The 24,814-nt window shown below is 42.5% G+C and overlaps 3 protein-coding genes across 4 annotated transcripts in view; 1 reads left to right on the top strand and 2 right to left on the bottom strand.

The window, feature by feature from the left end:
* Positions 1 to 12,160, bottom strand: part of LOC308361594 (vesicle-fusing ATPase) — a gene marked incomplete at its 3' end in the record, with an annotated part of 32,452 nt that extends 20,292 nt beyond the window's left edge. For both annotated transcript variants that reach the window (XM_080833989.1, XM_080833990.1), the window contains exons 1-5: positions 12,088 to 12,160; positions 6,466 to 6,551; positions 6,079 to 6,178; positions 5,161 to 5,200; positions 2,519 to 2,685 (exon numbers count right to left, since the gene is read on the bottom strand). In XM_080833989.1, coding sequence (XP_080690115.1) covers positions 2,519 to 2,685; positions 5,161 to 5,200; positions 6,079 to 6,178; positions 6,466 to 6,551; positions 12,088 to 12,099 — 405 coding nt within the window. In that variant the 5' untranslated portion in view covers positions 12,100 to 12,160. The remainder of the gene's footprint in view (positions 1 to 2,518; positions 2,686 to 5,160; positions 5,201 to 6,078; positions 6,179 to 6,465; positions 6,552 to 12,087) is intronic.
* A 1,414-nt stretch (positions 12,161 to 13,574) lies between these two features.
* Positions 13,575 to 20,772, bottom strand: psmd11b (proteasome 26S subunit, non-ATPase 11b). The gene is made up of 13 exons (XM_080836017.1): positions 20,666 to 20,772; positions 19,523 to 19,624; positions 19,076 to 19,272; positions 18,733 to 18,790; positions 18,175 to 18,369; positions 16,953 to 17,097; positions 16,252 to 16,312; positions 16,042 to 16,104; positions 15,771 to 15,896; positions 15,519 to 15,554; positions 15,385 to 15,436; positions 15,092 to 15,234; positions 13,575 to 14,607 (listed from the first exon to the last, which is right to left on the bottom strand). Exons 1-12 carry the CDS (start codon positions 20,754 to 20,756, stop codon positions 15,092 to 15,094), a joined length of 1,269 nt encoding a protein of 422 aa, XP_080692143.1. The 5' UTR covers positions 20,757 to 20,772; the 3' UTR covers positions 13,575 to 14,607.
* A 2,767-nt stretch (positions 20,773 to 23,539) lies between these two features.
* cdk5r1b (cyclin dependent kinase 5, regulatory subunit 1b (p35)) lies at positions 23,540 to 24,445 on the top strand (the record flags this gene model as incomplete). Its single annotated transcript, XM_080834097.1, has 1 exon — positions 23,540 to 24,445. The coding sequence occupies one exon, from the start codon at positions 23,540 to 23,542 to the stop codon at positions 24,443 to 24,445; it is 906 nt and encodes a 301-aa protein (XP_080690223.1).
* Between the last annotated feature and the right edge of the window lie 369 nt (positions 24,446 to 24,814).

Below are 24,814 nucleotides of genomic sequence, written 5' to 3'. Positions count from 1 at the left end.
TAATTCTCCCTGTAACCGCCTTATACACCTTTTTAAGTTTGCGTGTTGGCCAAAAATCATGACTGGTGTCAGAGAATTTATCCTTCTTTTCAGCCCATGCTACGAGTGATTCATTAATCCGATAGCCATCCATATCATTCAAGATGTCTTCAAACAAAAAATCCCCTTTTCCAATCATTGTTAAGGTTTCAGTGCTTTTATCCACTTCCGTGGGTTCAGCAGCCGTTACCATTTTCAAAGTGTTCTTATAGCCACACCCTACAAATCAAATTCAATTCAACTTTCTTTTCGCTGTAATTTTAACCACAATGTGTTTTCTCTGCGTCTTACACACTATAAACAATCCAAATTACCGTTCCAACTTTATTAGCTGTAATTTTAACCAAAATGTGTCTTAGCAACACACTACAAATTAAATCAAATTAAACTTTCCAAATTCAGTAGCTGTAATTTTAACCTCAATGTGCGTTTCTCTGTGTCTCACACACTGCAAAAATCCACAGCCTTATCTATGGGCCTTGAGCCCGCACCCACACACACGCACACACACCCCTCCCTCTCTCTCTCCTTCTCTCCTCTTAGGAGCAAAAACAGAGGGTTGTGTGCCTGTGAGAAATTCTTTCAATTCTATGACCACCGTGGTCACCCTTAACTTCACCAGCCCCCACCCTTCGTCCTCCTTCCTGGTCTTGGAAGAGGACAGAGTAGCGCAGCTGTGAAAAACAATGTGTCTTTAACCCCCTAGGTAGAGTTATTCTTTGACACCCCGTGCAGATTCTCCCAATCCACACCTCGACTATATGTATCTTATCCAAGCCTCCAGAAGACAAAAAATCACCCACGGTTTCAAATCTTAGAACCAGCTAAAAATAGAAACAGCCTTCACACAACCCCGTCGAATTAAGTGTAGGACACGTGAGCAAATTGTAATCTAAACACAAGAACAGATCATATATCGGTTTTCGAAGTAAAACTCCGAGCCTGACGCGTCCAACCCCTCTACAGAATACGGCGAGACTGATAGAGTTAGTATATACACAACCAAATAGCTATATCAAACAAACATATAACAAACATTCATAACAAACACGCATATATCAGCGACCCCAGTACTTGAATCACTGATACAGGTTAACTTCAAAAATAACAAGTCATTGATGGTACAACATTCCCACTCTTTTTTGTTTTAACTGGATAGCAGTCTAAAAAGAGAAAAGGCCAAACAGACTGAATTTAAACTAGTTCTTTAGCTTCGTAATGGAGCAAAGAGAGGTCAGTGAACGTCACCTTGTTCCCAGGGGCCACGCCTTGGAAGTCAGCAGTCGGGCAGGGCAGAGTCCTCCGTGGTGTTGGCGTTGGAGCGATCTTTCCGTCCGTCTGGCTGGGCCTACTTCAATGCGCCGTCCTCGGGTCGTCAGGTAGTTCACAGGTCACGTCGCAACCAGTAGAAGCCGGGTTCTCGGCACCACTGTAAGATTCTATTCCGTATTTAGGCTACTACACTTAATCACAAAAGGTGGTCTTGGTGGTTGTAGAATGAAGTCTCAATCAAGGAGCTTGAAGCAGTTCGGATCAGAGCCAAAGATATTTATTGTAGCAGACAAGAAATATCACTAAGTACTTTTCTGAGTCTAAGCATCTAAAGTACCGGTGGAGCAGAGTTCTTTCAGGGCATACGCAGCCTGCGTGGATCCGTCCTGGAGAGGAGATGGTGTCGTCTCTCGTGATTCTTGCTCTGATCGACCTGAGTCTAGCGCGCAGCCCAATTTAACCAGTATAATTACGTAAGGCAAATAGAATGTATAACATCTCTTCCAAAGGATTACACACACACACATATGAACACGTAAACAGTCTCATGAGCTCATCGATGCCCTTGCCCTTGGGCCTGATAGAATGGGCGCCTTTGAGGAATGCCACACAGCACACACACAGAGGGGCCTATGCAGACATCTTATGGACACTGGAGCTGTTTCTCATAGAGAACCATATGATGTGGTACACTTATGGTAACCTATTAACCTTACAGGAATTCGGGGCCAAACTTACACTTTAAGATCTGTACATGAGAAATACACCAGAATCTAACAAAGCATCTGACCATGTGAAAAAAATGGTATTTCCACCAACATATGACCCATTCCAATAAGCCATAATCAACAGCTGGAATCTCCAGGGGTCAATGTGGCGGGTCAGTTCTTGTTAAGCTCATTGCAGTGATTGACCGGTTGACATAACTATGGTTACCAGGTTCGAAGGCAGCAATCTCAAGATGACAACTTGTCACTATAGCTGAATGAACATTGATCTTAAAGAACCCACTGATGTGTAAAGGCAATTAAGGATGGAGCTTTACAAAGACAATGCTTCAATCCATACGTGTTCTAGCAGGGGCCCTTCTATGACAACTTAGGCCTTAGCACTTAGCACAATTTAGCACAATGGCTGTGAAAGGTCGATAACTGAGAGCGTGCAATGAATGCCTATTTTACTGAAGAGTTGCCCTTCACTCCCTCACCTGCTGTCCCTTGCTGAAGGCTTGGCTGTTGAAGTGCTGGATGAACTCTGCGGCCATTTTGTCAGTGTCGTAGGGGCTGCTGTCCACATTCTTCTTCTGCAGGAAGTCGATCTCCACTGTCATGGTGCCCACACACTGTTTTGCCTTGTCAAAATTGTAGCTGCTGACTGTGTGGAGAACAGACAGGCAGGAGTCTTACATGAAGCTTATTTCACACATTTCCTTGCAATGATATTCATGCCAAGCTTTATATCACTTTCTCATATGTACAGTCTATTGCACCTCAATGGAGTCTGAGCCACTGATCTCCCACGAACACCATAGCCCTGAGTCCTTACAAGAGAAGTAAGTACATTTGCACAGAAAGCCTAACCCTCAAGGGCTTGTGGTGAGCAAGAAGAGCCATGCTAAATTAACAGGAGCGATGCTAGCATACATCAGCACCAGTTCTAAAGAACAGTGTAAAAACAGCTGACTTTTTGTTTTAGAGGTGATCTATAACAGCTGCTGCTGCTACTGCTACTGCTACTACTGCGGTTTATGGAAATCAGGCAATTAGCCGCTCTAGTTCTGGGCAGTCCAGCACTTATAACACTAATAATGCTTTCTGTGAGCGGATAATCTCCAATTATCAGACCACTGCACCTTCTCTCTAGACACCTGCTTGGTCTTTGTAAGCAGGAATTCTGGTAAAAAGGAATGAAAAGGGATTGCTGCTTCTTGTGTACATTTTAACAATAAGTAACAGATTGAGTGACAGTTTGAGGTTGTTCAACCACATAAGTTACCCATCCTAGTCAAATGCACTTTCATTTGACATGAGAGACAGCTTGTCCTTCTAAGCAGATGCAGCTCTTAATAAAAATGTCATTTTATTTATGTAAAACACATCAAAATTGCCTCTGTGTATGAAATGTGCTGTAAAAATAAACCTTCCTCACCTTGCCAAGGCATATTCAAATTGTGTGTTTTGTTAGATTTACCAATTGTTCCCTTGCTTGTGTTGCATACTACATTGACAAATTGACAAGGCAAGCTGTACAAACAGTGGCCCCCACAGACCAATTTTAAAATGACATGAGCACATTAAACCTGGTCAAACTGTGTTTCATGACTACATCCATTTCAGTGGATGTTATACATTTTTGTCACTGGTCAATCACCCTATTGTTCCTGCCTCTGAAGTACTGCTTGGTCAACTGTGCGTGCGATCTTGCATGTTTATGTAAAGATGATTGACAGTCCGTCTGACAAATGACAGTGTTTGTTAACAGTCAAAACACTCCTTGGGTCACAATTAGCGTTTAAGTTATACTAGTTCGATACTTATAAACTAGTTTATTCCATCCGAACATCAATTTTCAACAATGTCTTTGTATTCAGCTAAATGTAACGTGGTCCACAGGATTCTGCAACGTCACGTTCTACGAAATACGAATCTTCTACCAACACTGGTATTTGTGTATTGGAAAACCGGTCTGTTACAATAATTTTTCACCGGTACTGGTACCAGAACCATCACTGGCTAACTGGGAGCATTCAGGCTAATAGCGTGCAGGCTGTGTCTGCTGATATTGAAACATCAGTGGAAAACATGCAAGTAAGAGCTGGATTCAGTGATTTACACAGTTTTAGCTGTTCGGCCAAAATGCACAGAAAACCCAAGGACCGTGTAAGAGCTGCAATTAATTTAAACTTGCAGTTTGAGAAAAGATTATTGGTGGATACTGGGGGCTGCAGAGAGGTTGGGAGGCATCTCACCTTTTGGCCTGCTGTACTGTGAGATTACTTTCTGTAGTTTATTTCACTTTCGTTAGGTAAGATTTATTACACTCAATTGCCATTTTCCATGATTATTAAGAGTTCCTTTGGCCTCTTCTTGTACCCGTCCTGAAAGTCTGTTTATGCCTCTCTTTTGAGTTACCTGGAATACTGGTTAAGTTCCCCAAACACCTTGACTAGTGGGGGACCTAAACATGATCAACCAATTAGGTCTAGGCCTAGGTACTTTGGATTTTGTTGAACAATCTCTCCAGCAAATCCACCAGGAGTCACCATTTAAGGGTATAATTTCAAATCATTCATTATCAAAATGTTCTTATATGGAGCATGGCCCCTGAGCACCAGCCCCACCCCGCCCCCATGAAATCCTCCACAACTTCGTGCTTCATACTCAATTTTAACCCCCAACCACAACTGGTGTAACCTTGAAACAATACATAACCTACATAGATACTTAGCCGACAGATAGATAGCCGACACTACTAAGAGACTAAATATAACAACGTTTTGTTTTGGCGAGGCAAAGTTGGACAATTAAGCTCTTCCTTCAATGAGAATCACCCACTACTCTCCTTCCGCCCGCTCAACATCCAATAAATAATAGCTGCGCAACGTCCTCACAACCCCATGACAAAGATAAAATCAATACAGGTGAAAGAGCTTTGCCCATTAAAGCTCAGACGCAGAATCAATGTTTCCATGGCTACCCTGACAAGGAAAGAAAGAGTGTTCAATGCTATACAGAGCTCCCTTCTTTTAAGTAGATGACATGGAAGTCTGTGATATAATGTATACCATGGGAAAGTGAACTTGGAAGTGCACATACTAGTCACATATGTATGTCAGAAATACTGGCTTACCTTCCACATCCTGACCAATAGAGATTCCAGCCCATTTCCTCTGCAGCGAGAATAAACAAATATGAGCATAAGCCTCTCATTTCAGTGTCCACCTTGTTAATGACAGTCACTCAGGAACAGGTTTTTCCTCTTACAAAACAATATGCCCAGATTTCCTTTAACAACCAGCAACATAGGGGAGACAAGTTTGTCTGGCTTAATAAGGGAAACAACAGACATGTCATTTGCTATTTTTACACTACTATTTTCTAAATGGTTCTCACAAACAACAAGGTAACTTTCCTCTGATGGAAGGGCTTATTGGACAACCAGTTTGCATTGTTTAGGTGTCATGTTGAGCTTATATACAGTGTAAGCACAGAAGCCTACAAACTAAAGTGTTGCGTCTATTATGTTTATTGGACAACCCGTTTGTATTGTTTAGGTGTCATGTTGAGCTTATATACAGCGTAAGCACAGAAGCCTACAAACTAAAGTGTTGCGTCTATTATGTGGCACCTGCAGTAACGAAATCAAATGCAGCCAAAACTGTTTGTTCAATAAGCCCTTGGGGTGAGAAAGTTACAGCAGTACCTGAGAGGCCACGCTGAGGTCAAGTTAACATGGAGGAGAGGCAGGCAGAGATAGGCAAAGATCAAAGGCATTGACAGACATTAAAAGCCGAAAACAACAGAGTGCTGAACAGCAGTGAGTAACAGTGTAAGAGTGTAGCAATGCTCATTTCACTAGCAAAGGCAGATATTACATGTGACAGAAACACTTCCTTCCAGAAGGTTAGTAGAACATAGCTAACAGAAGTGGGACTGAAAGACACACAAGGAAAATGTTATTCGCCTTCATACATACATAGACATACATAGACATAGAGGCTGCCAGAACCAAGCATCAAATGGAAGAAGGGCATCTGGTGCAGGTTACCTGAGGCAAGCTGAAGCCGATGGATCCAGGTGTCATGCTCTGATGGTAGCGAACTGTAAAAACATACTTATGGGGGGGATTGGTCTTCACCGTCACATATCTGTGATGGAGATTTGAAAACAGGTACATGTCAGGAAACATCAGAGTCACTGCGGCTCCTCTGTAACATGCAGAGTATGAAGAACTGGCATCAAAATGCTTAGTTGTGTTTTCATTTCATTTATGACTGGACACGTGAAACAGTGGCAAAACAGTGCTACACAAAAGCAAGGATGATGATGATGATGGATCATCACTGACAGAATTGGAAGCATTAGACATTAAAATCTGCTGGGGTTTTTTCGTCCCCTCACCACAATCAGGCATACACGAATAAACAGAACTTACTGTCCAATCTGCACGTCTTTCTCGTTAATGACAGCACAGTTGGTCAAAGACAGCTCGTCTGTCGGGCATCGCGCTGCTTGCATCATCTGGGGAGAGAAGACAGGAGAGGAGAAGAGAGGTCAAACAACTCATCCTGATTCCAACAGGAGCAAGGGTCCTAACAGCCTTGAGGCTGATTAAGGGTCGTTTTAGACGCAGAACCGTAAGCACGTAATTTACCCAAGGAACTTGTTTTAAACAAGTTTTGATTTACGGTTCCTTACGGTTCCCTAAGGATTGTGCGTGTTGCAAAGCAAATCGACGCCAGAACTGTAGGATTTATTTTGAGTGAAGTGAGATACTTATTGCAGCAGGACAAAGGAAAACATGTGTTACACAAAATACAAAGCTTGGCAATTCAGTACCAGTGGCGAAAAAGACAGATCACATGATGCAGAAATTCGTTTATTGACACAACTTTGAATGACTGCGACAGCGCTTTAAACCGATGTGTTTATGAGTTACATTATTCAAAGATGAGAGGTAAACGGCTAGAGAATCTCATCATGAGTGTATGTTGTCAATGCTTGTAAATACAATGGTGCTGGCCACAAGTTAACGCCACGCTAATGTTAACTTTTGTATATGAGCAGACCGGGCTCATTCCATCAAACTCGCGGGTGCAATTGATTGCTTCACGTCAATATGAACTCAATGAATGATATCACCATGACATGAAGTGTTGGGAAATGAATATGAAAGTATTTGTTCGGTGAATTAGCACATTCTCTCCAAACAATCGCGGGTGAGAATGGGATATTCTCTCCATAAATTTTCGGTCATTTGAGCGTCCTTATAAGTGTTTAAAGAGGGTTTGTAGAGGAGTTCATGTCTTCTGACCTCTTCTGTTATGTTTGTTCATAATCCATAAGAAAAGGCTTGTGAGACGGTCTGCAGGGTATTCATGATTAAAAAAAATTCTGGGTCTAAAAAAGACTGTAGTATGCTATGAAACCGGAAACTTGAGACTCTGTGAAAGGCTGTGGTTAGCCGGCCAATCACGGTCTTTGCGAGCTGCGTAGGGCTGGAGTGTTTTAGTCGCATAGTCAGAAATTTTGGGCGACACTTAAGCACGTAAGGGGGGGTATTTTACTGCCAAGGGGGGGGGTTGTGTATGTTACGTGCTTACGCGTTGCGTCTAAAACAGAGCATATATCACCCTTTGGACATCAGCACAATGATTTCTGCTGCTTACTAATGGAACTGTGTGAAATTTTGCAGCTCAGTGCTAAAGCCGAAGTTGATATCCTTTGGGTCTCAGAGTTTATATCCTCGGTCACTGAAGCTTCATGACAAATTATTGAAAATAAATGTGTGCTTTTTTGGCTGGGACACATATGTGAAAAGATCTGACATAAATAAATTGAGGCACAGTCATGCACACAGTCAGTAAGTTTTAAAACTGTGCATTATTCAGAAGATAAAGAATCACAACCTCATAGGTAGTACATTTTACAATCCTCCATGGGTTCATAAAACTAGCTTCTAAACGCTTTGCACCACAGACCATCTGACTAAAGGAAAGGATGATAAAGGACTTTCATTTAGGCAGGCCTACTTCTAAATTGGCTGCCTCGAGTTGGTAGATAAAGCTTAGATCACCACTGTCACCACCTGCAAACACACTATTATCTTAAATGTAATCACCACCATTATCAGTCATTGTGAGGGCTGGTGTTCCCACTGCACAAAGGTATTCAGACAAACTCAGAGCCCCCACGTCTCAGACAAAAGCATGAGGGTGGCCCCATCACCTGATTGGCTCAGATATAAAAGCCCCTCATCTATCCCAATCCCCTCAAGTGGGAGCAAAAAGGAGTGTGCCTACACCTCATAACAGCTGCAGCACGGGATTGCAATAGAAACACAGAGTAGGTGTGTCTTAGGGTGTCTTGCCGGTTAGTATTTCAGCGGTATACACAGTCTCACTCCCTGCTTCACAGAGATAATCTCAGGGATTCATCAACATGGGCTTCAATACAGCTCTCAGATCTCACTTCCTCTACATGACAACGGGCAGACATATTTTGACACAATGTAGGTTCCAGAGCCATTGCTGAGAACATATTGTAAACGATCTTCCCCCTTTTTTTTCCAGTGGAAACGGTTGCTATACAACAGCATCAAAATATAAAAGCAAGAACACAGCCACCTTTCTCTTTAGATGTGTCCATCTGTCAAGACTAGCTGTATTATGATTAGACTACTTCTTTGCCACCCTACCTTTGTTTATAGTTTTACCCAACACCCCCATTAATCTTTCTTTCTGAAAGGTCTGACGACGTCAATAACATGCTTAAGTCCACTTGTCTCTCCAAGGTTATAAGCGCTCATTTAACAGTGGTCATATTGGAGGACAGATCAGAAAGCTAGATATCTTATAAGGGCACGATGTTGCAGCAAATTAACAAGGAAGCCCGCTGCCTGGAAACCACCTCTCCACGTCCAAGTTCAAAGCAGCATTCATCAGTCATGCCTGTAACATTCAGACTCCCCACCCCTGTCAGCATGAGAGCATGGTGTTTCATCATCTGGCGTACACAATAACAGTGCTGCTTGGTATTTGTATGTGTCCTGCACCACCCATTTTCTCCCATTGCCTAGGAAACCACAACTGCACAGCTCACTCTTTGCATTGAGGTTGCCATTGCACCGAGACATTCCTCCCACGCTTGGCAGCATGATAAGGATCCACCCACATGGATTTGTAAAGATAGGTTTCTGAAATTAGCATGTGTGCCGAGATCCCTCATTTGGACTCTTGGCCTTACAGTGTGTAAATGTGTGGGTATGTAAGAGAAAGAGAGAGTGAATGAGTGAAAGAGAAAGAGAGAGAAGCTGTATACATTTGTTTTGAAGAGGGCAAAGATCAAGGTTACTACATGGCCACTGCGAAAACGTCAACATCACAAACTCCATCAAACACCTGCTATCACAAAAAGACCATTACCAGACCTTCCCTCACAAGGTCTTTGGTCATGGAAAAAGAGGATGGCCTTGCCATTAGCAGCGAATCCCTTGGTGAAATTAAGCGACCATGTTGTGGAGGAAAATCAGGCTCGTCACAGCCGGCTCTGCAGTCTCAGGGTCCTTGCTGCTAGTAGGCTGCATTATGGTCCTGAGGGGACTGCTGTAATTCCCCAACCACTGCCAGGGATAGGAACCATCTAACTAGAGCACTTTAGTCCTCAGCACCTCCACAACCCTGTCGACACTCTAGAGGCTGCTGGTAGAGTGCCAAGAAACACATCCTCCCTGAGAATGCAGAGGTGACTAAAGATGTGTGAGATTGACAAGATCGTCCATGCACAGAAACTCTGCATATCCTGGTTTAGATTCAGTAACTTGGAGAGCTTGTGAATAAGGGAGTGGCCACGCATTTCTCCTTCAATGTTTCTACCATAGACAAATCTCACAAATGTTCATGTTACAAGTTAGCAAGCCCAGTACAATCCTACCAAGCTGTCAATAACTTTTGAGATAGTATCTTTAAACTATGTGTGAAGTGAATGGCAGACCATTCAGACGGTTGACCTGCTGCAACACGACTATCAAGTTAAATGCCTGATAAGCAAGAGGAAACTTCCTGAAATTAGTCTATTGTTCAAACCAAACCGCTTTACTGATAGTCATAAATGTCAGCAGCATTTCTACTTTAGATGAATTACTGCTGTTTATAGATTATACCTTTAAAACCTGTGTAGGGAAAATATGAGCAGTTGTTCTTAAGATGAACGCTTAAAGCACAGCATCGGTAGTCTTGCCAAAGCCCAGATTGTGAAAGCAATCAGTAAGAAATGTATTAGACAGGAGCTTTTTGAAGGGAAAACAGATGAGGTTGGTATAAGTGCATTGATCACTTATAGTGACAGCCTGTTGAGTCAATTAAGGTACGCTGTACAGATCCAGCCTAATCCGTTTCCCAGGGAAATAGATCAATACTTTGTCCAAAGCCAGGATGCCCTGTTTTGAAGGTAATAAGGAAACAAGATCTGGCGATTCTCATAAACAATGAATTATTTTAAACATTAGGCCTTTTCTTTCCAATGAATTTCACCTCAAATTAGATAACTGACCACTTATAAAACTGCAACTATAGACTCACTAGAGCGATGAGTTACAGTATGCATTTGTTTGTTTGGGATGTGCTAAAATGTGAAACTTAATGTGAGTAAATGTTCTCAAAAGCTTCCATTGGCAAGGGCCTGGGGTAGCAATGCAAGGATGTTGTCTGCACCAGGCTAAATGATCAACAAGCTATGGGCCTCAGTGCTGAATGTACTGGGTCTCCAGAACCAGCCAAACTGAAAAACACAGATGATTGGCTGGGCAGGTCAGGTAGAGGGAGGGGCAGATTGGTTCAGCATATATTTCAAATTGAAGGTTTAAGTTAAATTACATGTGAATCTCTGAGACTTATGGCAATGAGCTAAAACTGTATGACATCACCCAGGATCAACCAAAGATCAACAGACTTCCTCCATTTTCTCTAATGTGAGGTATATGAATAAATAAGACTACCTCGCAAATTGTAATTAGCCTTATATGTGAACTAAGGATTGAAGTGGGTCATTAAGGCAAGTTCCTTGCATTCTCATGTGGCCTAATCTCCCCAAACATACAATGGTGCCATTTAAAGGTTTCTCAGTCATACAACAACATAGGTTAGGGTGGCAAGGGCTTAACCCCTATTCGTAAGACTACTCAAGACGTGTTCAGAAAAGTGCAGAAAGATACGTTTCGAAATTACTCAGGAACATAGCAATCTGCGCCACAGAGGGAAATAAAACCCTGCTGGACATCAGCATCTCGTTGCGGACTTCTGGCGGACGCACCGATGACAAGTACCCTATCTTATGCACAGTGACTACTCCATAGAACCGAATTAATGACTTTGTAACCTGGCAACTCGGATAATCTTTGAATTTATGGTTAATTTAGTTGTCCAATGTGTATTTAAGTTGATGAGCTGGTATTGCTAACAATCTAAAGTGTGCGTTATATCTCGAACACATTGGCAAGTCAACTTGCTGTCTTATTAAGAACTGTCCCTATACCCTATAGTTAATATGTATATTTTAAACCATTTATAAGTCAACTGTCAGACTAGCCGGTACAACATCTGGAAATGCATGGTGTGTGTCTGTACAATAATAACCTGACAGTGCCAGTGCAACAGGCTAATTCAGTTAGCCAGACTAAGCTAACCAATGATCAAATGACCAGTTTTCAAACCTCACACAATCATGGTCTTTTAAGATATTCGAAACTATAGACGTTAAGGGCGGATATTAGCTAACACCAGAGATGTATAAGAAAGAAAACCACTTTTAGACAGGTATATGGTAAATTACTGTTTCCTATCTATCAGGTGGCAAGTCATAAGATACAATTCGTCCTTCCGGGCTAGCATAATGACGTATAACTGACTTGCCACAGCTGAAAACCTAGGAAGCCAAAGTTTTTCCAAATCTTAGTTCTGTAAAGCATAGGCTAGGAGGTCAACGCAGTCTGGCCAACGGTAGAAACTCCTTCTCACTCAATCCATTCCGTTGTTCTACCATTAAAATAGACGATACTCACCCGGCCGGCCATCTTCGCAGGATTTTGTTGCTCAGCTGCAACTCAAATTCAACGTCGGTAGCGCACTGTCGATGACTGGGAAAACGTACACGACAGCGGCGCCACTCGTTGAAAATGACGTTGCAGTTGGTAACAGGATGAAGGCTGTTAGCTTCCGTGTAGCTTACATGTAAAGCAAAGCAGCAGGGATCTTACGTGTTTTACACATATAAGGCTTATATAATGTGACTGTTACACACACTGAAACGGTCACTATTCGGTTGTGGTTGCAGTTTCAAGGTTAATAAAATGCCTCTTAAATCGTATGAATATGCTAAGAAAGGCAAAAAGGAAGCATAGTTGATAAAAAGATTTAATTGAACTCATCTGAACATCAGATATATTCGGTATTGTGGATTAGAGGGGTTTCTTGTACATTTGGTTTAGGAACTGATGTGGATAATATTCAAGCCAGTAATACTCAAGTTTAGGGGTTCCCCGAAGCGACAAAGAATACAGAGATTATTTAAAATAATTATTTTAATTTAAAAAAAAAGATGCAGTAAACATCTGCAAAATGGTGTGTTTGAGAAAATGATCTTTACCCATCACATTTAATTAAGTGTTCAACCCTGTATGGTTAATTAACAATACAAATGAAAACACCGTAGGTTTAGGCCTACGGTAGATGTTAATAATCAGGAAATCGTCTACAAGACCCTGCAGGCTATGCTTAGTTCATTTTATTCAGTCCCAAAACCCTGTCTTCAGTTAAATTCAATTTACCTCAAATGGAAAACGACATGCCAGTATGAACAGTTGGCACCCAGTTTATCTAACAAATGGCCAGGCCCAATTCCTTCCATGGTGCATTCTATGGCACTTCAAATCTCGGACTAAGTTGCAAGGGTTCAAGGATACAACAACCCACTCCTGGAGACAGCTGCCTGACCCTGTGTCTTTACCAGTGGTCCACAAATACAGCACAGGCCTTACTCGAGGGAAAAAACCACACTAACATTCAATCTACATGCTTTCCAAATCCCTTTTCAAGAAAATCTACTCTATGGACAAAACAAGCCCGTATTTTTTTCACAACCCTCCACAAACAAACAAACGTTACTTATTGAGGGTAGTTGCAGACAGGAGTACTCCTCTTATTTTAAACGTTCCCTTTTGAGTTTTTATTTTCAAAGCAAGACGCACCAGTACAGGCACTACTTCTCTCCCCTCACCTCTGTACATCGATCAGGCACAAAACCACAAACCGTCTACATTTGAGCAGAGTTACATTTGATCAACCAAGCAAGTGGTGCTGGAAGCTACCTCTATGCCTCCGCCTTCAACCCAAAAGCATGCAATACAGCCTGGAGTAATTAAACAAAATACATTCTACAATCCTGTACAAAGCATATTCAAACTCCGCAAGCAAAGGCTCAAATCAGGAAACCATGGCAAAGGATTTGTTGTTTGTTTTAGAAAATGATTAGATTTCTATGGAGCAGAAATGAGTTACAGAAATAATAATAAAAACATTTATTGGTAAATTATGTAGAAATGAAATTAAGCTGGGGAGAACACAAAGATCAAGTGATAAACTACTCTGTAATCGTTTGGTTGCTAGCATACTGTACAATAGCCAGACTAGGGGGGTGTTTTCACAGACACAAAAGCTTGAAGATGCCCTAGCTAAATGAGTCACTAATTGAATCAATCACCACCTTTCCTCCCAGATTTATAATGCACCTAATGTTTAGCAGAAAGGCCCAAGGCCATTGATGGGCACTGATGGTAGGAACATAACCATGGGGCTGATGTTCATGTACTCTTGGGAGGACAGAGAGAAAGGGGCTTTAGCCAGTACTGTACAGCAGATTTACAGGTGATGACAGAGGAGGGAGAAGTTAAGGTTTAACGAACATCAGCGGACCAAAGGGCCATGTGATTCTTGGCAACGGTGGTCAGACACATCTCACGTCGCTTTCCTCAAACACTAAATTTCCAGCAAACACCTGACCTAGCGAAAAAACCAAAGCAAACCTGTGCTTTCTTCAAGTTACCGAACGTACTGAAAGACTGAGGCAGAGGAGCTCTCAAGAACTTCTGAGTTCCTCCCCTCGGTTTTTGTATTGCACCTCTGAACATGAAACTGACATGTATGTATTCTGTAGGAGATTTATACAGTTGATATATGATTACTGCTTTATCTTTTATTGTGGCTGTAAATATAATCCCTGATGGCCTGTGGCGGCCGTTGAGATACACTGAAAGAGAACACTGAGCGGAAAAAAAGGGTAAAGGAAATAAACGGATGTATCATTTGTTGCAGTCCATTGGAGGAGATGTTAAAAACTCTCAGGTGGAGGGGGGACTCCCATTGCAGTTTTTCGAATGCTGCTTGTCGTTGTCCTTCCTCCCCGCAAAAAAAGGTTCCACGTGTTGGCCACACACACACGCACACACACGCACGCACATGTACACACACACACACACACACACACACACACACTGTCCCTCTTAGCTGCGGTCTGGACATTGGTCCTGTGGAATCAAAATAAAAAATCATATTCTAACATAATTTAGGCAAAGTGTGTATGATGTATGACTGAAAAGAAAGAAATCTCTCAACAACACAAATTTCAAACGTAAGTGTAATTTGTAGAATCCAATGGAAGAGAACTGGAGAGGCCTAGGATGTATTAAAGATGATGAACATCATATTTCTTTGGCTAGCTTCAGGGCATCTAAAAATATCTGCTACCTCTCAATAGTGTTTAGTCTTTGTTACTATGTTACTCAGAACTCTTCCATGTCATTCTCTAAGTATTAAGGAAGATGGACAGTATTGCACACAAGGAACACAAGACAAGACTAGAGCAGAGAAAATAGTGTTGAAATTAACTGATTTAGTATTTTCAAAAAAAAAAAAAAATTAATTAATAAAGCACTGAAAACGTATTCCATGGTATTTTGGAGCATATACAGTTAGCCAAATCATGCACCTTTTTCCTTTGAAGGGTCTCACCTATGTCAGCTTCTTTGCTTTGTTGTAAAGTGAATCAACCACTTTGCTCATGTTATGAATGGTTTCCAAGGCTGCCTCGTAGGTCTTGTCCACTGGAGGCTCATCAAATATGATAAGAACCCCTTCACCTTGGTCCAGAATACCTACAAGTGCAAAGAACAAATCAACTTTACAGAACACTGACCACAAGACTAGTTCATTTGAAAGGGGTATTCCCAGTAGATACACCAGCTAAGTCTGGTAAATGGTTCCAGAAAGAATGTGTATTGAAAAAAAGGACATGTTGGGTATACCATGAAATTTCTCATCCAGAATCATTTGAGATAGTTTCCTCTCCACATCCCCCTGTGTATGACAATGACAAATAAGACTCATATAACATTACATATTATAGATACATTATTTATATCAGAGGAAAGACAATTACCTTTGAGAGTTTAATGAGTGAAGATATGTGTGTGATCTGAAACAGAAAGATAGGGTTATTCACAGTCAAACACTAGACTAAACTGCAGTTAAATAAAAACAAGCCTACGCTTCACTAAAGCCATATAACTAAATTTAAAATCAGAATAGTTTGTTGTAGCAGACATCTATCTATCAAGAGCTAGAATTAAAATGCTTTATCTGTGTTTTCATGTGTTGAAGGTTAACACATAAGGTGAACAGCACCCTCTACCTGTACTCTGGAGAAAGGCTCAATGTCCCTGATGAGGTTCTGCTCCAGCAGCTTGTCATACAGCTTGTTCAGATGTGTGTTGATAATGGGGTCGTCCCTCAGCTCTGCTTTGTATTCTGTCAGAGCCTGTGTATGTGTGTGTTTGTGTGTGTGTGTGTGTGTGAGCGAGAGAGAGAGAAATGCAGGGATGAGAAGGGAATCACAAAGGATCAAATTTGGATCTTACAGTGAAACATTTTGCCACATACAATTGGAAGACCAGCTGACTCACCTTTTCAAAGTCAGCTAATGATCTGTTCTTGCTGGCTTGTGCTACACTTTTCATTGCATCTGTCTGTGGGTAAGAGGGAGAGCAAACAATGAGGGCAGGCCAAATGAGAGCAAATGGACAGCACCCAAGACTAAACATTCTCAACTATGTAGAGATAAACGAACCCCCCCCAAAAAAAAAGACAAAACAAAACAAAAAGTGTCTCCTTACTTCTTTCCCGGCATGCCGCAGTGCCAGTTTCCCACTTGTCAAGTTCTGAACATCTTCTGGCCTAAAGAGCAGGGCACATAAGGAGTTGAGTTTTACAGCTGCTGAGCAAACACTGCCTTACATACCTGATGCACACGCTGACAAGCACTACATACAGAGATTTCATAGGAAAAAGACATCACATCTTGCAGTTGCATCACAACATTAACAATTTCTCCTCAGTAACAATTTATAGTAAAATCCCCTTAGTGTGGAAGACTTTAAATAATCGTAATATACACCACAGCGGCAATTAAGTCACCTCACAGACTATGTGGCAGATCTTTGCAAGGTGGCAGAGTGACTGGGAGAGTACTAAGAGCTGAAATCCAAACCGTGCTGGGTAATATTGACAATTCTGAGTAGTAAAAATTGTTTCTTGATGTCTCTTTATCGATAACCTTGAGCACCCAGGATGAAATCTAGGTTACTGTCATTAGTTTCCCATCACTAACATTCCTGACACATTACTCTCAATTCCTTAGAAATAGGTGTGGTTTCCTCTCAATTGAATACAAAACACTCTACTGGTTAGTTGCTTAGTGGTTAGCAGTCAGGCAACCACGGTTTCAAACACCTCCTATCTTTTCATAAGGCAGTGTATGTGAAGGTGAGGAGTAAGGGTTACTGAAAAGGGTCGACACATAGTGAGTGTGACTCACTGGCTGAGCATGATCTTGCAGAGGAGCATGTATTTCAGTGCAGTGACGGCCTTGGGGCTGTCGATGGAGTCATAACCCTCGAAGGCCTCGAAGAAGTAGGAGTAGGCCGTCTTCCAGTCCTTCTCCTCAGCTGCGTGGATGATTCCTGCATGGGAAGGGCAACAGAAGGCAGTCACACTCCATGACTCAGCTCCGGCTCACTGGCCATCCGTATGGCGTCGGAGAGGGGGTGAAGTCATGATTATACATCAACTGTAGGGGTGGGAATCTCTTGGCACCTCACGATTCGAAATCGATTCAGAGGTCAATGATTCGATTTTAAATCGATTATCAATTTTAAACCGATAAAACGATTATCAATCCATTTCGACTTTTAAAACATTTGAGTTTGCTACTCAGAGTCTTTGCTACACTTCCTACTTTGTGTTTGATAATTAAAGAAAATCAACAGATGAATTACCTTCTCTATTTTTTATTAGAGAAAAAGCTTTTCCTTGTCACAATTTTGACTTTCTATGAACAATTCAATAATCGATGCAGCTTGCATTTCAACATAAAATGGATGTGTAAAATTATTATATATATATTTTTTTTTAATTACAAAATCGATTATGAACTTTTCTGAATCGAGAGAGAATCGTTTTAGAGAGAATCGAATCGAATAATCCATTTTTTCCCCCACCTCTAATCAACTGTAAGGAAGTTGTGTGCAAAGAGGGTTTCAGTCATGTGTAGGACGGCAAGCAGCCTGCCTACATTATATATGTGAACCACAATAATGTACATATGTACAAGCACTGACAGCTATTGGGATCCCCTGGGGCTGGGCAAACATTACCACTATACCCCGCTACTCAAAACACTTCCATGTCATTCTCTAGGGTTAGTTTTAAGGAAGATGGACAGTATTGCACACAAGGAACACAAGACTAGAGCAGAGAAAAGAGTGTTGAAATGAACTGATTTAGTATTTTGAAATAAAAAAATATTAATCATAAAACTAAAAACGTATTCCATGGTTTTTGCATACAGTATATACAGTAAGCCAAGCTAAACCAAGCACCTTTTTCCTTTGAAGGGTCTCACCTATGTCAGCTGTTTGAATATTAGAGGGACACCCGTGCCGCAGCATGGTACTCTAGCTCTTAACCCAAATGTTTAATGTTCATTTAATCATCCGGCCAGGATAAATGCCCACTGGTTTCACCATTCTGTGACTTGCCTGACTGCATGTCCAGAGCTGCCTGAAGCTTGGGTGGGCAGTAGATGGCATTAGCCGTGGTTCTGGCAGAGGTGAGTGCAGCCCGGGCCTTGGGTAGGTTAGTGAGTGCATGGTAGGTCTTGCTCTCGAGCAGCTGCACCTCCACCAGCAGAGCCTTGTCATCCATCCTTTTGAGCTCCATCAACAGCTGAGTACCTATGCAATAATTACCATTCAAGTTAGGAAGGGGGGGGGGTCACATGATACCATACAATTCAGCACCATTCCAGGAAGACATTTCATACCTTTATTTTCTATTCTATATAATTATACCAAGGTACTTCGAGAGCAGTACATTTGCATGATGGAGGGGATTCAGCACTAAACAACTGAAACAGTGTCATGCCTGCAATGTAGTCCAATTATTTTGGTCTAACTACAATGTGATTTAACATGTATAGCGCAAGTGATGAAGTCATCATTAAAAAGCATCCTGTTTGGAAAATGATATGGATATGATGAATAAAGACCCACTCACTCCCATTCCACAACAATCTCATCCATCAGCATCAAACTCACCAAGGGTCAGAGCTTCCTGATACCGTTTGGTGTCCAAATACAACGAGACCAGCCGAGCCTGTGCAGAAGGGAGAAGACTATCAGTCCCCACCATGCGCCAGCAGTGACAACAACATGCTTTTACAAAGCGATCATGAAACATTTTGGCCATTCATGTCCTGTTGATTCTTTCAATGTGGCTACTAAGTATGCTGACATCAATTATTCCTACAAATGGCTGCAGACACAGAGCAATATTCCCTGCTAAAATCATATAACTATGGCTGCCTCAACACAGCAGATGAAAGAAGCCTGAAGCCTAAAGCCGACTTACAGGCGACTTCACCCAGGTATAGATGCTCACCTCCAAGGCCTGTCTGAGGAAGGTCCTCTTCTCAACCTTGGCCCAATCAATGCACTCCAGGCAGAGCTCCACTTCCTGCCCTGTTGCAGCCTCCATGTCCAGGAAGAGGTCCAGAAGGGAGCGAACTAGTCGGGCAGCCTTGGCCTTACTGATGGAGATGAGGAAGGGCCTCACGAACTTCAGCAGCCCACCAAGCTCTGAGAACACAAGGAAGAAAGGTGGGTCATTGCTTGGTAAAACTGCTGGGTGGTAGCACAATGGAGCCCCGTTCACAAATCCCAAATTATGTTATTGAGAAACCAATCCATTAGGGGGTGAATGTGTGAAGTCAAAGGGGGCATGTTTCTGATTTCTGAGTGGGTTGAAACAGGCTTCCAGCTAGGTTAGGAGGAAGTTTGGAAAAACTCATCTAAAGTAAAGAAACAAAAAAACTAAATACAAACATACCTGCAGCCTGACCAGTCTTGGCCAGGAGGTTGCCCAGCTCAAGAATGCTTTGCTCCTTAACTTTGACCGCCTCCTCATCATCCTGTTGGACATCTCGCCTCACTGAAGAGTAAAACACGAATAAGTTACAACTTTCACACAGAGAATCAGCGAGCCTAAATGGCTTACTAAGACCATATTTAAACATCGTTAAATATTGTCAGGTGTACATATGTGAGAGGGTGTAGCTTAGTTTTCTACTGAGAAACATGACAGCTTATGATAAATATCTTATCATATTTCGACAAACAAGTATGCCGTTTCCACAGAAGGACCATTCACTTGAATTCCATACATAATGTTGGGCAACTTCAGTATGACAGAGTCACTGTTAGCATGCTAGCTAGACAGATAGCAAAACAACAGACGTTAACCGCTTGATATTTTCAAAAACTCCCTAAAATAAAGAAACAAAATTCCTAATTGATGAATAGTTTCGCTAGTTAGCTAGGTCATCACATTCGTGTAAACTTCAGTTTATTGTCTGAAAGCGAAATATTACCACCAAACTACTTCGCATTCATACCACCTGGATGGATGACTACCGTTAGTTTACTTTAATGAATATGCTAACACCTACAATATTTGCCTGTTTTTTTCCACCTATAATATGACACTGGATGTCAACTCGCTAATTTGATGCTAGCCAGCAAGCTAGTTGCAGCCTCAAAGAAATCACGGACTATCAAACTACAAAATGCCTGTTTACGCGATGCGTCTTCTTGGCTAACTAGTAACGTTCGTTAACAACGTTTTGTTTCCGTATCCCGACTACATATGTTTGTTTTACGAAGTTAGCGAGGGCAACCGCTAACTTGCTAGATAATGAATTGCTGTGTTGGCTGGATGGTGACTCACAGACGGTTGCTTGAGCTATGCTATTTAGCTACCTCGCTAGGTGATGGCCTACTATTAGCGAGCTAGCTAGCTTCCTTCCTTGCGACCACTTAACCTACCACCAGCATGGCTAGCCACAGTGAGTCAGCAACGCACCAGCCGGCTGCTAGCAGTGAGCAGAAACCAAATCTGGCTGTGACGGGAATAATTTAAATTAGCAAGCTATGTCTAAATACCTTTAAATAATGTAACGTGGTTTTCGCTTACCTATTGAGTGTAAAATATCGATAGAGGCATTTCGGTCCGTACTAATGAGAGACTGAGCTCTCTGAAACTCAACCACTGCCGCGGTTGCCATCTTCCCTATTCAAAATCAGTCTGTCCCCAAACAATCGCGAGGGTGACAGCAAAAACGAAATTACAAGGAATTCTGGGTAGAATCAAATGTTTAAGGGAAGTGTAGTTTGTTGATACATGCTAATCGACGGAACAGTTTGTCCTGGCAGTTTATGTCAACACGAATAATGATTTGATTAATTTCGTGTAATTATTAAAAGTGGCTGTTTCACAAAATCTACAGTTGCTCCAAGGGTGTTGTTATGCACGTGCATTTTATAAAGGGCGTGTTATGTCTGTTAATCAACCAGAACAGGCATGAGATTCATCCTTTGAAAATCAGGCTACTTTCTTATCACAACTTTGAATTTTATAATGACGTGTTATGCCTATTAATCAACCAGAATAGGTCAGCATGAGCTTCATCATTTGTCAGGGTCAGTAGCCTATTCCACATTGATGGCTTTTGGGACTGGTCGAGAGACTGCTTGTTGGCCTGTCCTGACGATGTGTTTTAACCACGTTATCTGATAAACTGTGTCTTCTAAAATAAACTGCCATAATCATTTGGCATGTGCGAACGGTCGCTGGGTGGAGCTGTCAAAACAGCACCAAGGACAGAGCACAGAGAGGCGCTCGATCACTGCATTTCATTGGCCAACAGTGCTCCTTGCGGTAGCCTAGAGCTTGTGACAGCGCACAACAACCACCTAAATCTGCGTCTGCCCTGGTGAGGACCAATAGCGCTGCTTCATAGCTCTCAGCATCCCCATCCTAGAGAGCTCGACAGCACCACAGCAAAGGACAGCCAACCGAGAGCTGCATCAAGGCGTGGGGATTTTCGTCTGATTAAAGGGTTTTCATCGGAATTTTAATCGCGTTTCTGTCATTGAGGCATTCCTTGAGATGACTGGTCTCGTTTCACCTTGATGAGCTACATTTCAAAGGAAAAAAAGGAACAACACAGACGCATACATTCCGTGTTTTGATTTCGTCTGTAAAAGCGTGAAGGGGGAAAAAACAACTGCTGGTGAGTGCGTTTTATTTTCCAGTAGCCTACGACCAGACCTAATAATTAAACTGAGCCAGACTTATCTGCATTTGTTATCGCATTTATAAAGACTGGTATGATGTGTTTATAGGATAAGTCCTATCGGAATTTCAGTTTAAAAACGAAAGAGAAGGAAGCGAATTGGGTCTTTTTTGACGGGGAATTCCATTGCTATGGGTAACCATGCGCTACTTTTCAGTACCGTGGACAGTAGCCACATAAATAAACGCAGTACCAAAACGGTTCAGATATTCAGGCCAGCTGATTGTTTTCCAAATGGGCAAACGCAAATAGCCGGCACTTCGATCCAAATTAGTCTATTTTAACTTATGTTGCACAGTTTGGATTGTGGTAATCAATTTGCACTTTCACATCAGGTTAGCCATCAAATAAATTGCGTGACATTATTCCCTTTACTTTCTGCTGCAATCAGATGACTCATCGGCAAATAGGTTATCTCAGAAAAATATATACCTATTCAAGACGTTGAAGAGCTATGGGACATAAATTATTGCGTTTCTGTCTCAGTTAGGCTATAGGCTACGAAGACGACGTTCACGCAGGTGTTTACGTTGAGCTTCCATTTTAAAGCTTAGGGAATATTTCTGAAGATGGTGGCTTGTGTTTTATCCAATAATTGAATGCGGCTGCATTTAATTATGAATGCATTTTATATCAATACAAGACCTCTTACGTGGTCGGACAGTGACACAATCTTTAGTCTCAACTGTGTTAGTACAACCATTTTCGAATGAACATCAGCCCCAGTTGTGTATGTCCCATATTCCTACTGTAATGTAACATAGGCTATTTTTAGTTGGTGTAAGCTTGCGTAAAACATTGTGCTACCAAATAACCCGAAGCGTTGTATTCACGGTATTTGGTTTGATAGACAATGTATGAGGTATTCGATCTGACATTCTTTGCAAGGACAGAATCATTAAGACTGGGGAGGGAAGGTTGCAGAGAGCGGTTTTCGGGCATTTCCTTTGAATCACAGATAGGTGGGGATCTATTTTTATGTAGCTTAAATCATCAATATTAAACAAGAAGAGGAGATGGTTTGTTTTGAGAGCCTCTCCTTTATCAGCCTTTATGAGACCCTCTCCTTTATCTCGCTCTCATCTTGTGTTACGATAAAAATTCTAAAAGGTATTGCTTGGTTAGTTGATAGGTGGTGATGAGTATGGTTATTTGCCGAAAACATATAATCTTTTGAATGGAATAAAGACTTAAAAAAAATATATAATAATAATTCAAACTTGGTAAACACAGTTATCTTCCTTTAATGTTGATAATCCTGTTTATTTAAGGGGATTTTGCCATGAATTTGAATAGGCCAGAAACTGAATCCAGTTATTTCACACCTCAGCTTTATGTTGAGGTCATTAGTCTGTTTTTGAAGTGTTGTGACTGTGATCATTGTGAATGATTAGGTCATTGTCTCTGATTTTCACAGATCCTGCTGAGGTTATCTGTGGACGTGCAAGCAGGACAGAGAAACAAGAGCGAGAGAGAGACAGCATTGCTGCATCCACTTGTGAGGCAAGCCTGCTCCATCATAACAAAGACATCCCTCTGGATCCTAAAACTCCTCCTTGGCGTGGATGCCTAAGATCAATTCAGTCTGGTAGCCCAGGGCTTCCACTCTTGGAAGAAGTGAGGTCAGGACCCTCACTTCCAAATCCCAGGCCATCTTCTGCAGTCAACTCCATCCCCCCTGAGAGAGCCCAGAGGCCCCCAGCCCAAGCACCATGGGAACCGTGCTGTCTCTCTCCCCCAGCTACCGCAAGGCGGCGCTCTTTGAAGATGGCCCGGCCACGGTGGGCGGCTACACGGCTGTGCAGAACAGCAAGAACGCCAAAGACAAGAACATGAAGCGCAACTCGCTCATCAATGTGCTGCCATGGAAGCGGATTGTGGCTGTCTCGGCCAAAAAGAAGAGCTCCAAGAAGGTGCAGCCCAACGCCGCCTACCAGAACAACATTACGCACCTCAACAATGAGAACCTGAAGAAGTCTCAGTCGTGCGCCAACCTCTCCACCTTCGCCAACCAGGACCAGGCGAGCCCCACCAAGAACTCCAACAACGCGGTCTCGTCCATCAAGAAGGCGCCCCTCACCAACTCAAACGCAGCGTCCGGCACGCCAAAACGGGTCATCGTGCAGGCCTCCACCAGCGAGCTCCTACGCTGCTTGGGCGAGTTCCTCTGCCGGCGGTGCTACCGTCTCAAGCACCTGTCCCCAACCGACCCGGTCCTGTGGCTGCGCAGCGTGGACCGCTCCCTGCTACTGCAAGGGTGGCAGGACCAGGGCTTCATCACGCCCGCCAACGTGGTGTTCGTCTACATGCTGTGCCGTGACGTGGTGTCCTCAGAGGTGGCCACCGAGCACGAGCTGCAGGCCGTCCTCCTCACCTGCCTCTACCTGTCGTACTCATACATGGGCAACGAGATCTCCTACCCACTCAAGCCCTTCCTGGTGGAGAGCTCCAAGGAGACCTTCTGGGACCGCTGCCTGTCCATCATCAACCTGATGAGTGCCAAGATGCTGCAGATCAACTCCGACCCGCACTACTTCACGCAGGTGTTCGCCGACCTCAAGAACGAGAGTCAGAAGGAGGAGGAGAGGAGTCGCCTGCTCATCGGCCTGGATCGGTGAGGGGAGGCGCCACCCAGGGGCTGCTCAAGGGCAGTGGGGCAGAACTGTCTGGTGTTTGTTCAGGATCGAGGGGGGAGGGGAGATGTAAAGGGCTGCTCGATAGTAGACCTGAGCTGGGTGGGTAAGAATCTTGCTGGGTGATATTTTAAAAGAATGAAATAACATTTACAGAGCTATTTGTAAAAATATAACTACCAAACAGGTTTGAGTATTCATACTAGAAATTTTATTAGCTGTTTCTACTGTATGTGCAGAAAATCTTTCCTGTAAGCTCACTTACCAATTACATTCATCGGAAATGTATTTATAATTAAATTAAGTTATCAGAAAGCCCTTTGAACAGTGGAAAGACAGCATTTTGAAAGGCAC

Source organism: Sprattus sprattus (assembly GCF_963457725.1).
Source record: "Sprattus sprattus genome assembly, chromosome: 3".
NCBI lineage: Eukaryota > Metazoa > Chordata > Actinopteri > Clupeiformes > Clupeidae > Sprattus > Sprattus sprattus.
Note: the sequence above shows the minus strand (reverse complement) of the source record. Positions and strands in the feature narration are given on the sequence as shown.